This window comes from Salvelinus fontinalis, chromosome 20 (assembly GCF_029448725.1).
Source record: "Salvelinus fontinalis isolate EN_2023a chromosome 20, ASM2944872v1, whole genome shotgun sequence".
Taxonomy (NCBI): domain Eukaryota; kingdom Metazoa; phylum Chordata; class Actinopteri; order Salmoniformes; family Salmonidae; genus Salvelinus; species Salvelinus fontinalis.
The window spans coordinates 16,058,768-16,082,354 of record NC_074684.1 but is presented as its reverse complement, the minus strand read 5'-3'; the positions used below and the strand labels follow the sequence as shown (position 1 = coordinate 16,082,354).

The window sequence follows — 23,587 nt, the reverse complement described above, 5'->3', positions numbered from 1 at the left end:
TCCGATGTGTCACACTACTCACACATGCGCAGAATAGAAATAGATGATCTGGAACAACAGACATATCTTACATTCTACATCTTTAGCCCCTAGAGTCTCTGGAGAGTTTTATGGTGAGTGTCTGGGGCAGCGGTCTCATGGAGTGTGTGGCTGCCGGTGACATATTGTTGGCCAAAAATAGAAGAGACCCAAAAAGGCAAAGGTTCACTGTATGAACCACTTATTGAAGGCTGCGTGTGAGCAACTGACAGCTGTTTATCAAAAGGAGAGAGAGAAAGAGAGAGGAGAGAGATAGAGAGAGAGAGAGAGAGAAGGAACGAGAGTTTACTGCTACCTGCTCCCTCCCCCTTCAGCTCACCAGCTTTGATTTAATCAGCCCCTCAACCAGGGTGAGAAGATCCAGCATCTGTCTATAGTCAGCCCTTGTGTGTGAGTGTGTGTTTGTGTGTGTGTGTCTCCTTTTTTAATTAGCTTATTTTTAATAGGGGAAGGGCATCTCCAGCACCCAGTTCTGGCTCCTATAGCAATTCACCCCCCACCCCCTCGTAAATTCCTCCAGATGCCTTGTGGGATTTCTGGACCTCCATGAAATGTGAACCGCGCCTCGTAACTCCCGTCGTAACCCCCCTGGTAGTGGATCTCGCAACGTGCCTCATCGTGCCTGGTAACGCCCCTCTTCCTCTGGGGGGCTGCAGTAAAGGTAGAGACAGGGTTGTGTGACTTATAACAGAGAGAGAGGTCCATGTCAGCACAACACACAGCTAAAGGACAGAGACCCTTGGTCTAGAATGGAGACCTGAATAAAATTGGATTGAGCACGGAATCAGTGTTCTGTTTCACAATTCAGTAGGGCAGTGGACTAACAAACATTCTAATTGTTCCACTACTTGGAACACTGTTCTTACCTCATGTGGTTGAATCAGAAAAATGACTTTGAGCAGTGTGCATCTATCAGGTTTTTCCTTGTGTGTCGACGAGGATATGACAGCTAATCATATCACATAGCACTAATCACATGGAAGACTTAATATAAGTTTTGGGCACACTGTTGAAATAGAATGAGTCGATTTTTAATTTTATTAGGTAAGGTCTTATTATATACACAAAAATAGCTCCATTCTTTAGTTTGTTTATCTCTTTAAAGAATAAGAGCTTTTGACATCCTTTCATGACCCAGTGCCTGACTAACAAGCTTGCAGTAGGCTAATAAGTAAGGGCATTCGTTGACATCAGACCATTATCCGAGGCAGCTTAGGATAGTCGCCTGTCAGTGGCTTAGCTACTACACATACAGTACATGCAGATGGCTATGTGTCAGGTCTCTCCCAGGGGAAATGATGTCATGTAGAATGACGATCCGGGTCTGTTCTCTTGTGCTCAGTGGATATCCGTGCTCTTGATCCCGTTGGGTGTGTTTTGGGAATGTGTAAAGCCCCCTTCGAAAGGTGCAGGGGGACTTCAAACAGGGGTGAGGGCAGAGGGGGGAGGGGGGGTGACCCAACACCCGCCACCTTATCGGAACCCTCAGATCTCTCCGACACAGAGAGGTGTGTGTGTGTGTGTGTGTGTGTGTGTGTGTGTGTGTGTGTGTCTGTGTCTGTGTCTGTGTGTACACTGTTATCCTCCAGGGCTATTCTTGTCCCTTTGGTTGTCAGCACATTCCTCTCTGAAGAGTTACACTTAGCTCAGATGCCTATGAGTAACTCTTTGACCATCCTCATACACACACACACGCACGCACGGACGGACGGACGGACGGACGGACGGACAGACAGACAGAACAAACCTTACTGCCTTTAATACACCTATTGCTCATTTGCTTTCATATAATCCAATGTGTGTCAACACAGTGAAATCCTTCCATACACACACACTCATCACCCGTCACAAACTTCAAACTGGAGCTCCTGCCAACCGCTAGACTTATCCAGACTGTGTTTCTGACCACAGTGGAAGGACTGACATCACTAAAGGTTCAGGGGTCCTAGCTTACCCATCTGTCCAATCCTTAATTACACCTCTCATCTCCTCAGGCCTCCGTGTCCAATCCTTAATACCCCCCCTCACCCCTTAACCCTCGCCCCTCTTATCTTACTATTGAGGGACTATTGATTTGTTAGGAATATGAAACCCCTGACCCTAGCCTCAATCCTAACTCTAGCCCCAACCCAAGCTCTAGCCCCAACCCAAACTTTAACCTCAACCCTAACTTTAACCTCAACCCAAACTCTAACCTCAAACCTAACTCTAACCTCAAACCTAACTCTAACCTCAACCCTAACTCTAACCTCAAATCTTACTCTAGCCTCAACCCAAACTCTAGCCCAAACCCAAACTCTAACCTCAACTCTAACTCTAGCCTCAAACCTAATTCTAGCCTCAAACCTAATTCTAGCCTCAACCCTAACTCTAGCCTCAACCCTAACTCTAGCCTCAACCCTAACTCTAACCTCAAACCTAACTCTAACCTCAAACCTAACTCTAACCCCATGCCTAACTCTAGCCCTAGCCCCAGCCCTAACTCTAACCTCAACTCTAACCTCAACTCTAACTCTAGCCCCAACCCTAACTCTAGCCTCATTCCTAACTCTAGCCTCAAACCTAACTCTAGCCTCAAGCCTAACTCTAGCCCCAACCCAAACTCTATCCTCAACTCTAACTCTAGCCTCAACCCTAACTCTAGCCTCAAGCCTAACTCTAGCCCCAAGCCTAACTCTAACCTCAGTCCTAACTCTAGCCTCAAGCCTAACTCTATCCTCAACTCTAACTCTAGCCCCAACCCTAACTCTAACCTCAACCCTAACTCTAGCTTCAAACCTAACTCTAGCCTCAAGCCTAACTCTAGCCTCAAGCCTAACTCTAGCCCCAACCCTAACTCTAGCTTCAAACCTAACTCTAGCCCCAACCCTAACTCTATCCTCAACTCTAACTCTAGCCTCAACCCTAACTCTAGCCTCAACCCTAACTCTAGCCTCAAGCCTAACTCTAGCCCCAACCCTAACTCTAGCCTCAACCCTAACTCTAGCCTCAAGCCTAACTCTAGCCCCAACCCTAACTCTAGCCCCAACCCTAACTCTAGCCCCAACCCTAACTCTAGCCTCAACCCTAACTCTAGCCTCCATCCTAACTCTAGCCCCAACCCTAACTCTAACCTCAAACCTAACTCTAGCCTCAAGCCTAACTCTATCCTCAACTCTAACTCTAGCCCCAACCCTAACTCTAACCTCAACCCTAACTCTAGTCCCAACCCTAACTCTAGCTTCAAACCTAACTCTAGCCTCAATCCTAACTCTAGCCTCAAGCCTAACTCTAGCCCCAACCCTAACTCTAGCTTCAAACCTAACTCTAGCCCCAACCCTAACTCTAGCCCCAACCCTAACTCTATCCTCAACTCTAACTCTAGCCTCAACCCTAACTCTAGCCTCAACCTAACTCTAGCCCCAACCCTAACTCCATCCTCAACCCTAACTCTAACCTCAACCCTAACTCTAGCCCCAACCCTAACTCTAACCTCAACTCTAACTCTAGCCCCAACCCTAACTCTAGCCTCAAGCCTAACTCTAGCCCCAACCCTAACTAGCCCCAACCCTAACTCTAACCTCAACTCTAACTCTAGCCTCAACCCTAACTCTTGCCTCAACCCTAACTCTAGCCCCAACCCTAACTCTAGCTTCAAACCTAACTCTAGCCTTAACTCTAACTCTAGCCCCAACCCTAACTCTAGCTTCAAACCTAACTCTAGCCTCAACCCTAACTCTAGCCCCAACCCTAACTCTAGCTTCAACCCTAACTCTAGCTTCAACCCTAACTCTAGCCCCAACCCTAACTCTAGCCTCAACCCTAACTCTAGCCCCAACCCTAACTCTAGCTTCAAACCTAACTCTAGCCTCAACCCTAACTCTAGCCCCAACCTTAACTCTAGCCTCAACCCTAACTCTAGCCTCAACCCTAACTCTAGCTTCAACCCTAACTCTAGCCCCAACCCTAACTCTAGCCTCAACCCTAACTCTAGCCTCAACCCTAACTCTAGCCTCAACTCTAACTCTAGCCTCAAACCTAACTCTAGCCTCAACCCTAGCTCTAGCCTCAATCCTAACTCTAGCTTCACGTCCATATCCTGGCTCAAACCTAACTCTAGCCTCAACCGTAACCCTAACCTCAACCGTAACCCTAACCTCAACCGTAACCCTAACCTCAACCCTAACCCTAGCCTCAACCGTAACCCTAACCCTAACCTCAACCCTAACCCTAACCTCAACCCTAACCCTTACCCCTCATGCTAATAAAAGCTCTCTCAAGTCAAGATTCTCTTTGGAGGCGTATAGGGTATCACTGGATGGTGGAATGTGAGTATGGTATTGGCACTGACTCTGGAACTGATCCTGTATATAGCTTACTTACTTTCTCATGTTCTTTTTCTTTCTATTTCTTGTGTGTTTTTGTTCTACCTTACTTTTTTGTTATAGTACCACTGCATTGTTGGGAAAGAGCAAGCAAGAAAGGAATTTCCCTGTACTAGTGAACGTGACATAAAACATTTGAAACTTGAACTATGTGCGTATGTGCATGTATGTGCGTGTCCGTGTGTGTTGGTGTGTGTATGTAAAGGGACCGCTGTGACCAGCCCCCACCATGTTTCCCTTCTTACCCCCTAACCTTGCTGTTAGCTCCTCATCTCCATGGCGATAAGGTTACCGCTGAGCTTGTTAAGTTGACCCTGTAACATATTGTGTTACAGGGTTGATGTTGCTATGCCAGCAATGTGACTTCTCTCTAAGGCTCCCTATAATCTTAGAGATGTCACGAGGGAGAAATGTCAATCAAATGAACTTGAATAGTGCATCACTCTCCTGGTTTTGACATTAAGATAGTTTGATAAACAGGAGTACTGTGTTTTAGTGTACAGTCGTGGCCAAAAGTTTCGAGAATGACACAAATATTAATTTCCACAAAGTTTGCTGCTTCATTGTCTTTAGATACTTTTGTCAGATGTTACTATGAAACACTGAAGTATAATTACAAGCATTTCATAAGTGTCAAAGGCTTTTATTGACAATTACATGAAGTTGATGCAAAGAGTCAATATTTGCAGTGTTGACCCTTCTTTTTCAAGACCTCTGCAATCCGTCCTGGCATGCTGTCAATTAACTTCTGGGCCACATCCTGACTGATGGCAGCCCATTCTTGCATAATCAATGCTTGGAGTTTGTCAGAATTTGTGGGTTTTTGTTTGTCCACCCGCCTCTTGAGGATTGACCACAAGTTCTCAATGGGATTAAGGTCTGGGGTGTTTCCTGGCCATAGACCCAAAATATCAATGTTTTGTTTCCCGAGCCACTTAGTTATCTTATGGCCTTATGGCAAGGTGCTCCATCATGCTGGAAAAGGCATTGTTCATCACCAAACTGTTCCTGGATGGTTGGGAGAAGTTGCTCTCGGAGGATGTGTTGGTACCATTCTTTATTCATGGCTGTGTTCTTAGGCAAAATTGTGAGTGAGCCCACTCCCTTGGCTGAGAAGCAACCCCACACATGAATGGTCTCAGGATGCTTTACTGTTGGCATGACACAGGACTGATGGTAGCGCTCACCTTGTCTTCTCAGGACAAACTTTTTTCCCGGACGCCCCAAACAATCGGAAAGGGGATTCATCAGAGAAAATGACTTTACCCCAGTCCGCAGCAGTCCAATCCCTGTACCTTTTGCAGAATATCAGTCTGTCCCTGATGTTTTTCCTGGAGAGAAGTGGCTTCTTTGCTGCCCTTCTTGACACCAGGCCATCCTCCAAAAGTCTTCGCCTCACTGTGCGTGCAGATGCACTCACACCTGCCTGCTGCCATTCGTGAGCAAGCTCTGTACTGGAGGTGCCCCGATCCCGCAGCTGAATCAACTTTAGGAGACGGTCCTGGCGCTTGCTGGACATTCTTGGGCGCACTGAAGCATTCTTCACAACAATTGAACCGCTCTCCTTGAAGTTCTTGATGATCCGATAAATGGTTGATTTAGGTGCAATCTTACTGGCAGCAATATCCTTGCCTGTGAAGCCCTTCTTATGCAATGCAATGATGACGGCACGTGTTTCCTTGCAGTTAACCATGATTGACAGAGGAAGAACAATGATTTCAAGCACCACCCTCCTTTTGAAGCTTCCAGTCTGTTATTCAAACTCAATCAGCATGACAGAGTGATCTCCAGCCTTGTCCTCGTCAACACTCACACCTGTGTTAACGAGAGAATCACTGACATGATGTCAGCTGGTCCTTTTGTGGTAGGGCTGAAATGCAGTGGAAATGTTTTTGGGGGATTCAGTTAATTTGCATGGCAAAGAGGGACTTTGCAATTAATTGCAATTCATCTGATCACTCTTCATAACATTCTGGAGTATATGCAAATTGCCATCATACAAACTGAGGCAGCAGACTTTGTGAAAATTTATATTTGTGTCATTCTCAAAACTTTTGGCCACGACTGTACATTTGTGTGTGTGTGTGTTAAACGTACCTAAATGTGTGTCTCTCTCTCTCTCTCTCTCGCTCTCTCTCTCTTTGTCTCACTCAGGTGTGCGTCTGGACCGGGTCCGTGGGGGCAGACAGAAGTACAAGAGAAGGATAGACTCTGAGAACAGCCCCTACCTCAACCCTCAACACGGCCTGCCACAGAAGAGAACATGTAAGAATCAGCGGCTGAAAAGCACCCTATTGTCATACTTGAGTAAAAGTAAAGATTAAATAAGAAAATTACTCAAGTAAAAGTGAATGTCACCCAGTAAAATACTACTTGAGTAAAAGTCTAAAAGTATTTGGTTTGAAATATACTTAAGTATCAACAGTAAATGTAATTGCTAAAATATACTTAAGTAACAAAAGTAAAAGTACATTTACGAGATGCTCTTATCCAGAGCGACTTACAAATTGGTAAGTTCATACATATTCATCCTGGTAACCCCGTGGGAATTGAACCCTGGTCCCCCCGTGGGAATTGAACCCACAACCCTGGCGTTGCAAGCGCCATGCTCTACCAACTAAGCCACACGGGACCAAAGTATGTCCCGTATACCAAAGTATGAATCATTTCAAATTCCTTATTTTAAGTAAACCATACAGCATAATTTCCTTCTTAATTTAAATTGAGCAATTGCCAGGGGCACACTCCAACACTCAGACATCATTTTCAAATGAAGCGTGTGTTAAGTGAGTCTGCCAGATCAGAAGCAGTAGGGATGACCAAGGATGTTTTCTTGATAATTGTGTGAATTTGATCATTTTCCTGTCCTGCTAAGCATTCAAAATGTAACAAGTACTTTCTGGTGTCAGGGAAAATGTATGGAGTAAAAAGTGTATGTGGAGTAAAAGTAGAAGTTGTCAGAAATATAAATAGTAATGTAAAGTACAAAAAACTACTTAAGTAGTACTTTCAAGAAAATTAAACACACTCTTCCTTTCTTTCTTTTGTACTCTCTCGCTTGCTCTCACTGTCTTTGTCTCTAATGACATTCTCACATTTGTGCGTTTAGATATTAATCAAGTATATTTTCAATCTCTCTCTCTCTCTCTCTCTCTGTCTCTGTTTTTCAGTTCCTCTAGGTGGTCTGGCAGAGAATAAGGTGGTCTCTCTCCTGCTGGTGGCTGAACCAGAGAGTATCTTTGCCATGCCGGACCCCACCGTCCCCGACAGTGACATCAAAGCCCTGACCACACTTTGTGACCTTGCCGACCGCGAACTGGTGGTCAACATCGGCTGGGCCAAACACATCCCAGGTAAGAAAACACACAGACACAAGTACATGGGTATACACACACACACAAACACACACACACACGGGCATAAACACGCATCATTTTCAATAAGACTCTTATCAGCTCAGAGTGGAGATTGTTGCGCCCTGTGTTGGATTAAGACTTTAGTCCAGAAACAGTGTGTGTGTGTGTGTGTGTATGTGTGTGTGTGTGTGTTTGTGGTTGTGTGTGTGTGTCTATGGTTTGCTAAGCAAAGGTAAGAATGTGATACTTGAACATGCGCCAGAGTCTAGTGCTACCTGAAAGTATTAGCAGAAGTTTCCTTCAAAACCTTAATGTGGTAGTGTCGCCATCTTTTTGACAAAAATACTCTTAAATACTCTTCGGGCCAGACGTCACTGTGGAAAAGAGGCCACAAAACATGTCATGTTGTTATGATTTTCAGTTTGCGGAAAAATAGGATAAAACAATTGCTATGTGTATTTACAGTCCCTTTCTCCAAATGGATTACTCATTTACCTAGCTCTTATCGATAGCCCTTATCAATGTATAAATTACAGTGCATGGAGATTATATCAGAAAAAAAGATAGTAGATGCTTTTTCCACTTGGAACCGGCAGGTTCGATAGACCTTATTCATGGTTTCCTCACGTGTGAAGGTGTTGAAATTTTAGGGAATTAGGTCAAGGTCAGAACACAGCGTATCTGTAGACACACCTCCGCCAGACCTTCATTTATTAAACCTCCACCCCAAATGAATAGCGGGTGAATAGCATGCTATTCTCATGCTTAAATTCAAGGTCAGAATATGTGGAGAGAGAAAAGTGCACACAAATGGAATTAAGTTCCATTTACGCCTGCTCATCTTGGGTCTGAATTACCCCTTTAATGTTTCTGCCCTTCGTCCCAAAGGATATTCCCCCCGCTGCTAAGAGAAGTCTTTAGGGAGAACTTCAGGATTAGGGCTCTCCTGGACGGGAGCATTGGAAGCAAGAGAGGCTGAACATCTAGATTAGTGTTGTCCTGGATGGAAGCATTTGAACCAAGAGAAGCTGAACTTCAGGATTAGGGCTCTCCTGGATGGAAGCGTTGGAAGCAAGAGAAGCTGTTTAAGCCTATTAAGATTAAGCTATGGTTTAGTTATGTATTGACCACACATATGAACCATCGGACACACACACTGATGGTGAAGATAAAGAGGAAAGAGGCCATATATCTTCAGCCCCTTCGTTTAGTTTGCATTCCACTCTGTGGATCCATGGTTGAGCTTGTGACAGCCCCCTGGTTTCTCTCTCTGTCTCTCTCTCTCTCTCTGTCTGTCTCTGTCTCTGAATTCAATTCAATTAATTTCAATTCAAAGGACTTTATTAGCATGGGAAACGTGTGTTTACATTGCCAAAGCAAGTGGAATAGCCAATAAACAAAAAGGGAAATACACAAGGGAAATAAACATATGTTTTAAAACAATATAGACATTTCAAATGTTATATTATTGGCTATTTACAGTGTATTCGGACAGTATTCAGACCTCTTGACTTTTTCCACAATTTGTTACGTTACAGCCTCATTCTAAAATGGATTAAATATCAATTTTTTCCCCATATATCTACACACAATACATCATAATGACAAAGAGAAAACAGGTTTTTAAACATTTTTGCAAATGCATTAAAAATAAACAACTTAAATACCTTATTTATATACAGTACCAGTCAAACGTTTGGACACGCCTACTCATTTAAGGGTTTTTATTTATTTTTACTATATTCTACATTGTAGAATTATAGCGAAGACATCAAAACTATAAAATAACACATATGGAATTATGTAGTAACCAAAAAAGTGTTAAACAAATAGAAAATATATGTTATACAGTTGAAGTCGGAAGTTTACATATACTTAGGTTGGAGTCATTAAAACTCTTTTTTCAACCACTTCACAAATTTCTTGTTAACAAAATATAGTTTTGCCATCATTTTGAGTCAATTGGAGGTGTACCTGTGGATGTATTTCAAGGCCTACCTTCAATCTCAGTGCCTCTTTGCTTGACATCATGGGAAAATCAAAAGAAATCAGCCAAGACCTCAAAAAAAATATTGTAGACCTCCACAAGTCTGATTCATCCTTGGGAGCAATTTCCAAACGCCTGAACGTACCACGTTCATCTGCACAAACAATAGTACGCAAGTATAAACACAATGGGACCACGCAGCCGTCATACTGCTCAGGAAGGAGACACGTTCTGTCTCCTAGAGGTTAATGTACTTTGGTGTGAAAAGTGCAAATCAATCCCAGAACAACAGCAAAGGACCCTGTGAAGATGCTGGAGGAAACAGGAACAAAAGTATCTATTTCCGATCCGTCCGGTGACGCAACTTAGGAAATGGCTGCCTAGTTTTTCATACTGCACATCGGTTGGGTATTTCCCCCCCTAAATTCAAGTATTTACTCTGAGCACTATAATAATTTACGCAAAATGGAAAAGGGGAAAATAGGAAAAGGTCGTGGAGCTACAACAACAGCCCATAACAAGACAGCAGAAGATATAATCGTCGATGAACCCGAGATGGCTAATGCTAGCGCAAATAAGATGGCAGCAGCAAAAGAACCCTCATTTCATGAGGTGATGAAGGAGGAATTGCGCGAGGTTCACACACAGGCTTACGAGAGGAACTTCCAGAAGATGTAAGAAAATAACTAAATGAGTTCAAGAAGAACATTAACCAGAAACTTGAAGAAAACAAATTAGAACTTCACAGCATATCTACAAGAATGGGGGACGCAGAACAGCGCATTGGGGAAACGGACACATGGAACTTCGCAGTCAAGGAAATACGGATCTTGAACAGTCACTGAAAAGCCAACACGCACTACAGACAAGAGTGACAGAACTCGAAGGTTTCTCACGTCGAAACAACATTAGACTTTATAATGTAGTAGAGGGCGCAGAAAAAGACTCTATGCCCAAATTTGTGGAGGGTGTATTCAAGGACATACTTGAAGACGACACTGACCTGGGAATTGAGAGAGCACACCGAGCTCTGGCCTCAAAACCCCCCAGCGGCGCCCCACCAAGATCCATAGTAATACGGTTCCTAAAATTCTCAGTCAAAGAGAAAGTCTTACATGCAACCTGGAAAAAGCCTGTTAACTTCCAAGGCCAACGAGTTTTCTTTGATCATGACTACGCGGGAGAGATACTGAAAAGAAGGGAAGAATACACCCCCATTAAGAAAGCACTTAAAGAGAAGGGTATTCGCTTCCAAACACCATACCTGGCAAAAATGCGGGTATTTCTGGAAAATGGTCCGGTTACATACGAGCATGCAGACGAGGCGGCTGAGGACCTGAAGTCAAGGGGCTTCCCAGTGGAGTATACCGCCAGGAGAAAGGCGACATCACCAGCGGAAAGACTCGAGCAGGCTCTCCCATGGATCGTTGTCGACAAGCAGGGTCATGGAGAAAGAGGGAAACCATCTCGGCGGGAGGACATTCACATCCGAGAGAGACTCAGGCATTTCCAACCGGAAGATGGAAGACACTGAATCGGATTTAACAGAATTAATAGTTACCGCGAGCTGTTAAGATTTTGGGTTGTTACGGTTGACATTGCAATAGGTAAAATAGCTCCCCTATTTACCCCCAATGCTGAACAAGGGTGAGTAGCCAAAAGTATGTGTTCTTTATGAACACACTAAGTAGCGTCACGTTAATAACATATATATTAGCTAAGGATTAATGACACATTGACAACGGGGCGACAGAAGGGCATATCAAGGGGAGGACTCATGATATGCACGCATGACCGATATAGTTTTCACTTGTAATTAACCAATGTGTATACGCGACGAAATAGGCGCCTTATTATTTTCACTTCCACCAGGTCTTGCTTGTGACTAAGTCACGCATTTTCATATCTGAGCGAGGGGCCCATCCTGCGGACAGGCTCATCCCCTCAAACCCCAGAGGCAAGAGACAGTCCTCTGACATGGGAGTCCAAATACCAAAGTACTTTCCAACTTTGGTTTACTTTATTATCGTTCTTGAATTTTCATTTTTAGGCTCATGATAAGCAGGCAAATATGGTGCAGATATGGTGCAGGATCTAGGACTGACACCCACAAGACCGATAAGGAATATACTTTTTACTCAGCCCGCCACACTGAATACTCCAGGTTAGACTACTTTTTTATGTACAGTGCAGATAGACACAGGCTTAAGGATTGTAGGATTGGGCAGAGCGACTTATCAGATCATAAGGGAGTTTACCTTACTCTACACATTGATAGCAATCCAATAAATACTATATGGAGACTTAATACAAGCATGCTGAATGATTCAGCATTCAAGGAATCAATAAAGACAGAATTGAACATCTATCTGGAGAATAATGATAACGGGGAAGTATCTCCTGCTACATTGTGGGATGCAGCTAAGGCGGTTATTAGAGGAAAGATCATAGCCACATCATCTCTCAAGAAAAAGATTAAAGGACAGAAACTGCTGAAATTACAGGAAACCCTAAGAAACTTAGAACGATTTCATAGTCAATACAAAGACCCTCTTATATTACCAGAGATTCAAAGGGTAAAACAGGAAATGGACCAGATTTATAGAGAAGAAGTAGAGAAAAAGCTTAGGTTCCTGAAACAACAATATTATGAAGCAGGCTCAAAGGCAACCAAATTACTAGCATGGAGACTCAGGAAACAACAAGCACAGAATACCATTTTGATACAGTGCATCAAAAAACTGTATTCATGTCCGACCGCTAGAATAAAGATAAATGGACATTTGACACGAACGATAAAATTAGAGCGAAGGGCAAGACAAGGCTGTAATCTTCCACCCACGCTCTTCTCCTTGTACCTCGAACCATTAGCATAGGCAATAAGACAGGACTCAACCTTAGAGGGAATAACAATAAGAGACAGTGAACATAAGATATGCATGTATGCTGATGATCTGTTATTCCTTAAAGATCCAGGCTCAAGTGTACCTAGATTGATGGATGTTTTACAAACATTTGGAACATATTCAGAGTATGTGCTTAACGTACACAAGACCCAAGGCCTAGTATATAATTCTACCCCACAGGAAGAGCTGAAGAGCAGGTATAACCTCCACTGGACCTCTTCATCCATTAAATATCTTGGAGTACACCTACCAGAAGATACACCCAAACTTTATGACATGAATTACGATCACATCAACAAGAAAATATATGATGACCTAGACAGGTGGAATTCACTTCCCACAGATCTTAGTAGTAGAATTGAAACAATCCAAATGAACATCCTGCCAAGGTTACTGTATTTGTTCCAATCACTGCCCATAGAAATCCCGCCTAAACAGTTTAGTGATAAACGGATATCAAGGTTTATCTGGAACAGTAAGAGACCAATAATTAGATATACAACATTACAATTACCAAGAAACTGTGGGGGTATGGCCGTAACAAACCTAAAATATTGTTATGTGTCAGCCCAATTGAGACCTCTGGTGTGTTGGTGCAATTCAGAATACGAATCCAAATGGAAAGACATCGTGACTATTTTGACAGAGACACCCATACAGCCAGTTTTGGGAAATAAGGACATGGTAATAGAAATATACAATAGACTAAATCAGTGGATTAATTTCTCTCTGAAGACATGTTTAGGGTAGTTAAGCAAAATCATTTAGACAGAGAGATAAACCTGCTGAGTTGGCCCGCATACGACCCCAGCTTCATCCCTGCAACTCAGGACAGCAGATTTAAACAATGGACGCAGAAAGGCATCACATCATTCAGTACAATTATAAGGAATGGGGACCTAGATAACTTCCAGGACCTAAGTAAAAAAACATGGCTTGGATAAACAACATTTTTACAGATACCCACAAGATCAACACTATTTCTTAAGGGACATAAAAGTGACTGACCCTCGAGCACCTCCAAAATTAATCCAAGTATTCACTAACGCATACAACTTGGGGAGTAACAAAAAAACTATTTCAAATCTCTACTTGGGTATTCAAACCTCAAAGAAACATTCTACAAACTATATTAAAAAGAAATGGGAGGAGGAACTTAGCATTGAAATAACTGATGAAACATGGTTGAACATATTAGAGACTCAACAAAGCTCCACCAACTCAAGGTCATGGAGAGAATTATTTTGGAAGAATGTTATACATTTCTTCATAACACCTCAACTGAAATCAAAACAGACTGGCTCCCTACACCCTTGTTGGCCACCCGAAACGTTTGACCCAAGTTAAACAATTTAAAGGCAATACTACCAAATACTGATATAGTGTATGTAAACCTCTAACCCACTGGGAATGTGATGATAGAAATAAAAGCTGAAATAAATAATTCTCTATTATTATTCTGACATGTCACATTCTTTAAAAAAAGTGGTGATCATAACTGACCCAAGACAGGGATTTTTTACTAGGATTAAATGTCAGGAATTGTGAAAAACTGAGTTTAAGTGTATTTGACTAAGGTGTATGTGAACTTCCGACTTCAAATGTATTTTAGATTCTTCAATGTAGCCACCCTTTGCCTTGATGACAGCTTTGCACACTCTTGGCATTCTCTCAAACAGTTTCACCTGGAATGCTTTTCCAACAGTCTTGAAGGAGTTTCCACATATGCTGAGCACTTGTTGGCTGCTTTTCATTCACTCTGCGGACCAACTCACCCCAAACCATCTCAATTGGGTTAAGGTCAGGTGATTGTGGAGGCCAGGTCATCTGATGCAGCACTCAAAGACACGGCAGTTGGAACCAAAAATCTCCAATTTGGACTCATCAGACCAAAGGACAGATTTCCACTGGTCTAATGTCAATTGCTTGTGTTTCTTGGCCCAAGCAAGTCTCTTCTTCTTATTGGTGTCCTTTAGTAGTGGTTTCTTTGCAGCAATTTGACCATGAAGGCCTGATTCACACAGTCTCCTCTGAACAGTTGATGTTGAGATGTGTCTGTTGCTTGAACTCTGTGAAGCATTTATTTGGGCTGCAATTTCTGAGGCTGGTAACTCTAATGAACATATCCTCTGCAGCAGAGGTAACTCTGGGTCTTCCTTTCCTGTAGCAGTCTCATGAGAGCCAGTTTCATCATAGCGCTTGATGGTTTTTGCGACTGCACTTGAAGAAACTTTCAAAGTAATAGACATTTTCCAGATTGACTGACCATCATCTCTTAATGTAATGATGGATTGTAATTTTTCTCTGCTTATTTGAGCTGTTCTTGCCATAATATGGACTTGGTCTTTTACCAAATCTGTATACCACCCCTACGTTGTGACAACACAACTGATTGGCTAAAACGCATTAAGAAGGAAAGAAAGGCGCACCTGTTAATTGAAATGCATACCAGGTGACAACCTCATGAAGCTGGTTGAGAGAATGCCAAGAGTGTGCAACGTTGTCATCAAGGCACACACCTGTCTATATAAGGTCCCACAGTTGACAATGCATGTCAGAGCAAAAAGTCATGAGGTCGAAGGAATTGTGCGTTGAGCTCCGAGACAGGATTGTGTCGAGGCACAAATCTGGGGAAGGATACCAAAACATTTATGCAGCATTTAAGGTCCCCAAGAACACAGTGGCCTCCATCATTCTTAAATGGATGACGTTTGGAACCACCAATACTCTTCTTAGAACTGTCCGCCCGAACAAACTGAGCAATCGGGGGAGAAGGGCCTTGGTCAGGGACGTGACTCTGACAGAGCTCGAGAGTACCTCTGTGGAGATTGGAGAACCTTCCAGAAGGACAACCATCTCTGCAGCACTCCACCCCACTTGGAGTTTGCCAAAAGGCACCTAAAGACTCCCGTGAGAAACAAGATTCTCTGGTCTGATGAAACTAAGATTGAAATCTTTGACATAAATGCCAAGTGTCACATCTCGAGGAAACCTGGCACCATCCCTACGGTGAAGCATGGTGGTGGCAGCATCATGTTGTGGGGATGTTTTTCACCGGCAGGGACTGGGCGACTAGTCAGGATCGAGGGAAAGATGAACAGAGCAAATCACAGAGAGATCCTTGATGAGAACCTGCTCCAGAGTGCTCAGAACCTCAGACTGGGGCGAATGTTTACCTTCCAAAAGGACAACGACCCTAAGCACACAGCCAAGACAATGCAGGAGTGGCTTCGGGACAAGTCTCTGAATGTCCTTGAGTGGCCCAGCCAGAGCCCAGACTTGAACCCAATCTAACATCTCTGGAGAGACCTGAAAATAGCTGTGCAGCAATGCTCCCCATCCAACCTGACAGAGCTTGAGAGGATCTTGACAGAGCTTGAGAAGAATGGGAGAAACTCCCCAGATACATGTGTGTCAAGCTTGTAGCGACATACCCAAGAAGACTCGAGGCTGTAATCGCTGCCAAAGGTGCTTTAACAAAGTACTGAGTAAAGGGTCTGAATACTTATGTAAATGTGATATTTCCATTTTTTTTTTCAATACATTTGCAAAAATGTCTAAAAATCTGTTTTTGCTTTGTCATAATGGGCTATTGTGTGTAGATTGATGAGGGAAAAAAACAATTGAATTAAGTTTAGAATAAGCTGTAACGTAACAAAATGTGGGAAAAGTCAAGGGGTCTGAATACTTCCCGAATGCACTGTACAATGTTGTAACAATGTGCAAATAATTGAATTATGAAAGGGAACATAAATAAACGGTTAAATACAGGTTGTATTTCTAATGGTATTTGTGCTCTTTCGGTTGCCCTTTTCTTGTGGCAACAGTTCACAAATATTGCTGCAAATCTCTGTCTGTCTCTCTCTCCTCCCCTCTGATTTGATGTACAGTATACATGTACATTGTGGATACATGGATGACCTTGTGAGAGACCTCTAGTCTCTCTCTCTGTCACTTTATTTATGTATATTTACATTTGTCTCTGTCTCTCTCTCTCTATGTCTCTCTCTCTCTTTCGCTGTCTCTCTCTATGTCTCTCTCTCTCGCTCTCTCTCTCTCTCTCTCTCTGTCTCTCTCTCTCTCACTCTCTCGGTTTGGTAAGTCTTTGTTTTGGAAAGGCCCTTGGGCGTCGGCCAGTTGTGTTGATCTGGGCTAACTGGGTAAACTAGCCCCTCCCACAACTACACCCATGGTGACAGTCAGGCTCAGATAACTGTCTAACTGTCCTGCCTCTGTTGGCCAAACAACGTCAGATCCCTTTTAATATACTTTAGGTATGTTTCATTTTCCAGTTGAATTTCCTTACGTAAGTACTGTTACATAATTTGTCAAGGTACACAAGCATTTAGAAATCGAATGACTTTCCCCAGAAAGATGACAGCCAAGTAGAGAGCAGTGGAGGTAGATATGGCCATATGTGGCTCAATTCAGGAAGGTGAACTTACATGTATGTCGAATTTTCAAGATTGCCATTTTTTTGTAACATTTTATAAAAGTACAAACTCAGAGCTTCAAAATGGTATATCATACACTGTAGTTGAGGGGGGAAATGTAAATGAGCTAAACTTGTTATCGCACTTTTGAGACAAGTAGGAGACAAATTGCCCTTGAGTGATTTTTACGTTTTCTAGAGAGCCCTTCTTTGTTCCGGCCCATTCAGGATCATTCATACCCTCTTAAGCCATAGCCACACCCATCTCTTTAAGATTTCACATGTAAACACATGAGTGAGCATGGCATTGTCATCCAGAAAGTAGTCTGTCTAATATCCCCCTCCATTATCTCAGCTAATCATGGATCCTGCCTTTCTCCCGATATACTGTAGCTCGGTGCTTTCTCCTTGGCTAAACTAGGCTATTTACTAGGTCTAGCTAGGCATTTTGATTCACATTTATGGATCCCATACAAGTTTGTAATTAAGGCATAGGAAAGTTCACATTTTCAAGAAAACATTTATGTCAGAAATTATATATACGGGACCAGTTAAAAGATTGGACACACCTACACATTCAAGGGTTTTATTTATTTTTACTATATTCTACGTTGTAGAATAATAGTGAAGACATCAAAGCTATTAAATAACACATATGGAATCATGTAGTAACCAAAATACAGTTGAACAAATCAAAATATACTTTATATTTTAAATTCTTCAAAGTAGCTACCTTGTGACAACACAACTGATTGGCTCAAATGCATTAAGAAGGAAAGAAATTCCACAAATTAACTTTTAACAAGGCGCACCTGTTAATTGAAATGCATACCAGATGACTACCTCATGAAGCTGGTTGAGAGAATGTCAAGTGTCACGTGTGCTCCCTCTCCGGCCTCTAGGTCACCAGGCTGCTTGTTATGGCGCACACCTGTCACCATCGTTATGCGCACCTGCGCGTCATCAGACTCACCTGGACTCCATCACTTCCCTGATTACCTTCCCTATATATGTCAGTCCCTTTGGTTCCTTCCCCAGGCGTCATTGTTTCTGTTCCGGTGTCATGTCTGTGTGTTGTTTGTGTTTCTTGTTTGTATTTAGTTGTGTTTATTTATTAAACCATCACTACCTGAACTTTCTGACTCTCAGCGCACATGTTACACCAAGAGTGTGCAAAGCTGTCATCAAGGCAAAGGGTGGCTACCTTGAAGAATCTCAAATATCAAATATATTTTGATTTGTTTAATACTTTTTTGGTTACTACATGATTCCATATGTATTATTATTCTAAATTGCAGAAAATAGTAAAAATTAAGAAATACGCTGGAATGAGTAGGTATGTCCAAAGTTTTGACTAGTACTGTATATATAATTAACATCCCTACTGTGAAGTAGGAAATGGCGTCAAACACCCCCGGTCCTGAATTCGATCACATATTTCCAGTATCTCTTTCCCCAAGCTTTTTCTCTCTCACTCAGATGAAAGTATTTTGGCTCTATCAGCAGTTAATGTCCTGTTCACACCCAAAACATCACCAGGGAAACACCTGTGTTTTTGTTAACGCTTGTCCAGTAATGCTTACACAACAAGCTGCCTAAGCAGGTGTGTGTGTGTGTGTGTGTGTGTGTGTGTGTGTGTGTGTGTGTGTGTGTGCGTGCGTGCGTGCGTGCGTGCGTGCGTGCGTGCGTGTGTATGTGTCTTTCATGATCAGCACTTTCTTCGTTCTCAAAGAACGAAGAGCAACAAAGCGTTCCCCTCCTGAATGCCTTGAAACTCTTCTTCTCTGCTTGTCACCAGTGTTTACTGTCAGAGTGGGAGTCTAACCTAGTCAGTCACATGGATGTGTGTATTTGTAGCCCTTTGCCAGTGGAGTGTTTGTCTGTCTGGAGGAGTGGAGCAGCCATGGGAAACAACCACCGACACAGACACACCAGGGACCCACTTGAGGGGATAATGGAGAGAGAGAAACTGAGAGAGAGCGTGAGAGAGAAACTGAGGATGAGCGAGTGGGAGGCCGATAGCGAATGAGCAAGAAGGCAAGAGAGAGAGATAGAGTCAGCGAGATGTTGCGAGAGGGGGAGAGAGATACAGTAGATAAGGACAGAGTGATGAGGGACAGAGAAAGAGAGAGAAAGTAGTCTCAGCTCTAGACCCCTGGTAGCACCGTAATGGGGGTGTCACATCAGCTCTGTTTGAGTGGCAGGCTGCGGCCCATGGCTGGGGGAACCAGTGTCCTGGCAGAGGGGCCCAGCCTGTCTTTGCTACTGCCCTGGGGGAGGTTAGTCCAGCTCGGCCACTCAGCACCCTGTCCCCCCCGCCCCTTCCCCTGTCTGGTCCTGTCATGGAGACTGACGTTGATTCTGTCTGAGGGCTATGCTGGGAGAAGATGAGCTTGGCTTAAGACCCTCTCTCACACCACACTTTGGCCTTTTTTAGGCTGCTGTAAGCTGGCTGTGAAGTTATTATGTGTGTGTTTCTGTAGGGGCACAGCTGAATCCTTCCAGCCCAGATAACCCTCTCAAATTGAAGCCTGTACGCCTGTATCATTGTTCCAAGCGCTCCTCATACCCTAACCCTTAACTACAGCGTTGAGAATGACATCCCATGGACTAACTGCTCTGGGTTAAGTAAGAGAACCTCTTTGTCTCTGCCGGCTTTGTCTTGTCTCTGCGGGACAGAGGACGTCTCTGATGCTCCTTTATGTGTCCCCTTGTGTGTGTCCATGTAGAGGTGTCCTCAAAGACAACGACACACACACAGACTCACACAATGCTTCTCCTTCTCCTCTGCTGAGCGATCATTCTGTACCGGAATGCTGATCCCTATCAACCAATGAAAGAGTCTGCAGACAGCGTTCCAATCAATCTGGGAGAGATAAGAGAGGAGCGGGAGCCACAGGCTTCCACATGGCAATTGTAAAAGCACCCGACCCTGATAAGAATCACTGATGGTGTAAAAAAAATAAGAAAAAGCCTTCCCCTCCTCCTCTTCCTTTCCCTCCATTCTGTAAAACTAATCTTCTGGTTTTTAATTATGCTGTGTGTGTGTGTGTGTGTGTGTGTGTGTGTGTGTGTGTGTGTGTGTGTGTGTGTGTGTGTGTGTGTGTGTGTGTGTGTGTGTGTGTGTGTGTGTGTGTGTGTGTGTGTGTGTGTGTGTGTGTGTGTGTGAGGAGACTACAGATTGAGTGGATCTAATCATGCTCACATGGGGGTGTATCTGTTTGTCAAAGGGAGTGTCTTTATTGGATTGACAACTTATGGGCTTTCACTATTCAGCTGTTCCACACCGCTGCCTCCGCCCCTCTAGCCTCAACTGACCCCTCATCCAATGACCCTTCGGTTGACCTTGGTCTAATAATTCCAATGGGTCCAGCCATTCTGACTAAAAGCATCACAATTCTATTTTCAAATGCCAATGTTTTTATTTTTGGGTTGTATCTTTTCGATGAATGTATGTCTTTAAAATTGTCCTTCCCCTCTTTGGCCTCCCTAATTAGACCTAGCTAAAACTAAAAACTCCCCTCCATCCCCCTTTCTTCAGGTTTCCCCTTGCTCTCGCTGGCAGACCAGATGAGTCTACTGCAGAGTGGATGGATGGAGATTCTGATCCTGCGTGTGGTGTTTCGCTCGCTGGCCCTAGAGGATAAGCTGGTGTATGCTGAGGACTACATCATGGATGAGGAGCAGTCCAAACTGGCAGGTGTACTGGACCTAAACAACGCCATACTGCAGCTGGTGAAGAAATACAAAGCCATGAGGATTGACAAAGAGGAGTTTGTTGTCCTCAAGGCAATCTCACTGGCTAACTCAGGTATGGAACTTCACTGTGTTGGTGTAATCGAGTTTGAGTTAAGCATGTATTTTCCAATGGCTATTTGTCTTTTCTGGCGTTCAATCTCTGCATATATGCCAACATCATCTCACAATATCATCCTTCCCCGGCCCTATCTATGTTCCTCCCTATCCATCTGCCTTCCCCTCTCCCCTGCTCCCTCTCTCCCCCGCTCCCTCTCTCCACAGACTCCATGCAGATAGAAGACGTGGAGGCAGTCCAGAGTCTCCAGGATGTGCTCCATGGGGCCCTACAGGACTACGAGAGTGCCCAGCACACGGAGGACCCTCGGCGGGCAGGCAAGCTCATCATGACCCTGCCCCTGCTCCGGCAGACGGCCGCCAGGGCTGTGCAGCACTTCTGCAGCATCAAGCAGGACGGCCGTGTGCCCATGCACAAACTGTTCCTGGAACTGCTGGAGGCCAGGGCCTGACCAGCCACGTGGGACTAGGATCACATAGAGGAAGGATAGGGTAGTGATGTCATAAAGGTCAAGATTAATGCAGGAAGTGGTACTGTGCTGGAAGAACAGAGTGAACAGCAATGAGGGGACCTGAACGGAGACAAAATGGCTCCTCTGTGAAGTTACTATTAAGTAATTGTTGTCCAATCCTTCTTTATGTCATTCTGGGACTGTTGTGAGTTTGACAAGGCTAACACAGCCCTGCTCGCCATTACAAACTCAGGAGGAGAGGAGAAAGGACTGACATCACCTAAGTGACAGGGATAACTGCCTTATGAGGGATTTTGATGGCAGTTCTTAATATAAACTTAAGCAGTGCTAGTGAAATGAAGAAAGACCCAAAACTTGAAGATCCTCTAGGATTATTATTTGTGTGAAACCAGCTCTAAGCCTGTTCATCTTGCATTGTAGTGCTTGAATAACTTTTCTTTTTTATATAAAATGAACTGTGGACAGGCTTGCCAAAGAACGGTGTGACACACTTAGTCAAAGGATGCAGCAAGCGGTCACAATAACATATGTAAGGCACTCACCTATAATAAGTTAGGGAACTTGATTTAAATTGAAATATTTTCAAGGAAATACTTTAAGTAACCGTAACTAATTTTTTTTAACCTTTATTTAACTAGGCAAGTCAGTTAAAAACAAATTCTTAATGATGGCCTAGGAACAGTGGGTTATCTGCATTGTTCAGGGGTAGAATTACAGAATTTTACATTGTCAGCTCGGGGATTTGATCTTGCAACCTTTCGATTACTAGTCCAACACTCTAACCACTAGTCCACCTGCCGCCCCAATGATTATGAAGGTGAGGGGAGATATTGAAAAAAGGCCCATATTCAATCAGCTCAAGAATTAACCGCGAAAGCAGACGCCCGCATAGCGGATGTTTTGGTGGAGTCGGAGATGGAACTGTCAAATCGGTGAGCAGCTGCTCTTCCGATCATTGCCACGAAGCCACACCCACTGGCGTTAGAAGTTCAGAAATAAAACGTGTAGAAAGCTATATAGAAATAATGATGCTCAAATGTAAAAATCCTTCAACTAAATAATGAGGGTTTCTATCATCCTAATGGAGGTGTAGATTACATCTCACATTCCAGTGTTGAACTTGTAAAGAAGGCTGCATGGGTTTTCAGATAATGTGACTCGGTGCAGCCAATGGCAGTGTCCGATTTAGGTATAATGCCGGGAGCCACTTGTGGATTTGACAGCTCTTAGCGCAGTTCCATCTCCAACACCATCAAAACAGCCGCTACGCAGATGTCAGCTAAAGCAGATCTGATTGAATAGAGCCCTAAAATGTATTTATTGTTGGCTTGATTATTTTGTTGTTTTGTTTTTTATTTACCAGTGTGGCATTAACGAAGAATATTAAAGGAATAAATACAGATCATTTTCTAAAGATGAAGTCATTTTGTTTTAATAAATAATTAAAAGATTTTGTACTAGCTTCACTACTTCACTCATGGCACTGATACCTGTACTATACCATAGCATCTAAGGCAATATAATAACGTGATGTACAGTACTTGACATTGAACCGTGCATTTTTTTGCATTGAGTTGTAGATTACACACTGTGCAAAGAACCTCTTTTCTTTCTTATGATGAACATCTGGTGGTGGTATTTCAAACGTGTCTCTGTTTCTGTTTCAGAGAGTAGAAATCTTGGAGAATCATAAATGGTCAAATTAATGGAAACTAAATCGGTAGGAATGTGAAAACAGCTTTTAACTCGCTGTACTTTACGGACAACTGTATGTTTATTTGCTCTAGCTGTGCGGAATAATCTGTATATTTTTGTGACAAAGTATATCATAAAGTGTGATCCAGCAATACTGTGTGAAGGGGGTGTAAATGTATGTATTCTGTATATAAAGTCCAGCGCCAACTGAGTTGTAACCCATGTTCAGATGAGATGTACACTACTACTACCATTCTCAGGACGATTCTAGGGCAATAAAGATGCTTCCAGTTCCAGAAAGAGTCTTCATCTTTCTATCTATTATAGGTTTATGACACAATCATATGTCCCAGTCAGACTTCTGGGAAAGGGGGAGGCAGAAGGGGAGACGTCCTCATTGATAAAGTGAGGGGGAATGAAAGGAGGGAAGAGAATGGGGAAATAGTTAAGCAATGGAGAGGGGTAGACACGAATCAAGAGAAGATCAGCGCGGAGGAGAGAGGTGGAGTAAGGAAAGTTGCA

The 23,587-nt window shown here is 43.3% G+C and overlaps 1 protein-coding gene across 2 annotated transcripts in view; it reads left to right on the top strand.

Moving 5' to 3' along the window:
* LOC129817384 (estrogen-related receptor gamma-like) overlaps positions 1–23,365 on the top strand; it is a 48,627-nt gene extending 25,262 nt beyond the window's left edge. For both annotated transcript variants that reach the window (XM_055872552.1, XM_055872551.1), the window contains exons 5-8: positions 6,558–6,668; positions 7,574–7,756; positions 20,626–20,895; positions 21,105–23,365. In XM_055872552.1, the coding sequence (XP_055728527.1) occupies positions 6,558–6,668; positions 7,574–7,756; positions 20,626–20,895; positions 21,105–21,349 (809 nt within the window). In that variant the 3' untranslated portion in view covers positions 21,350–23,365. The remainder of the gene's footprint in view (positions 1–6,557; positions 6,669–7,573; positions 7,757–20,625; positions 20,896–21,104) is intronic.
* Positions 23,366–23,587: the final 222 nt, after the last annotated feature.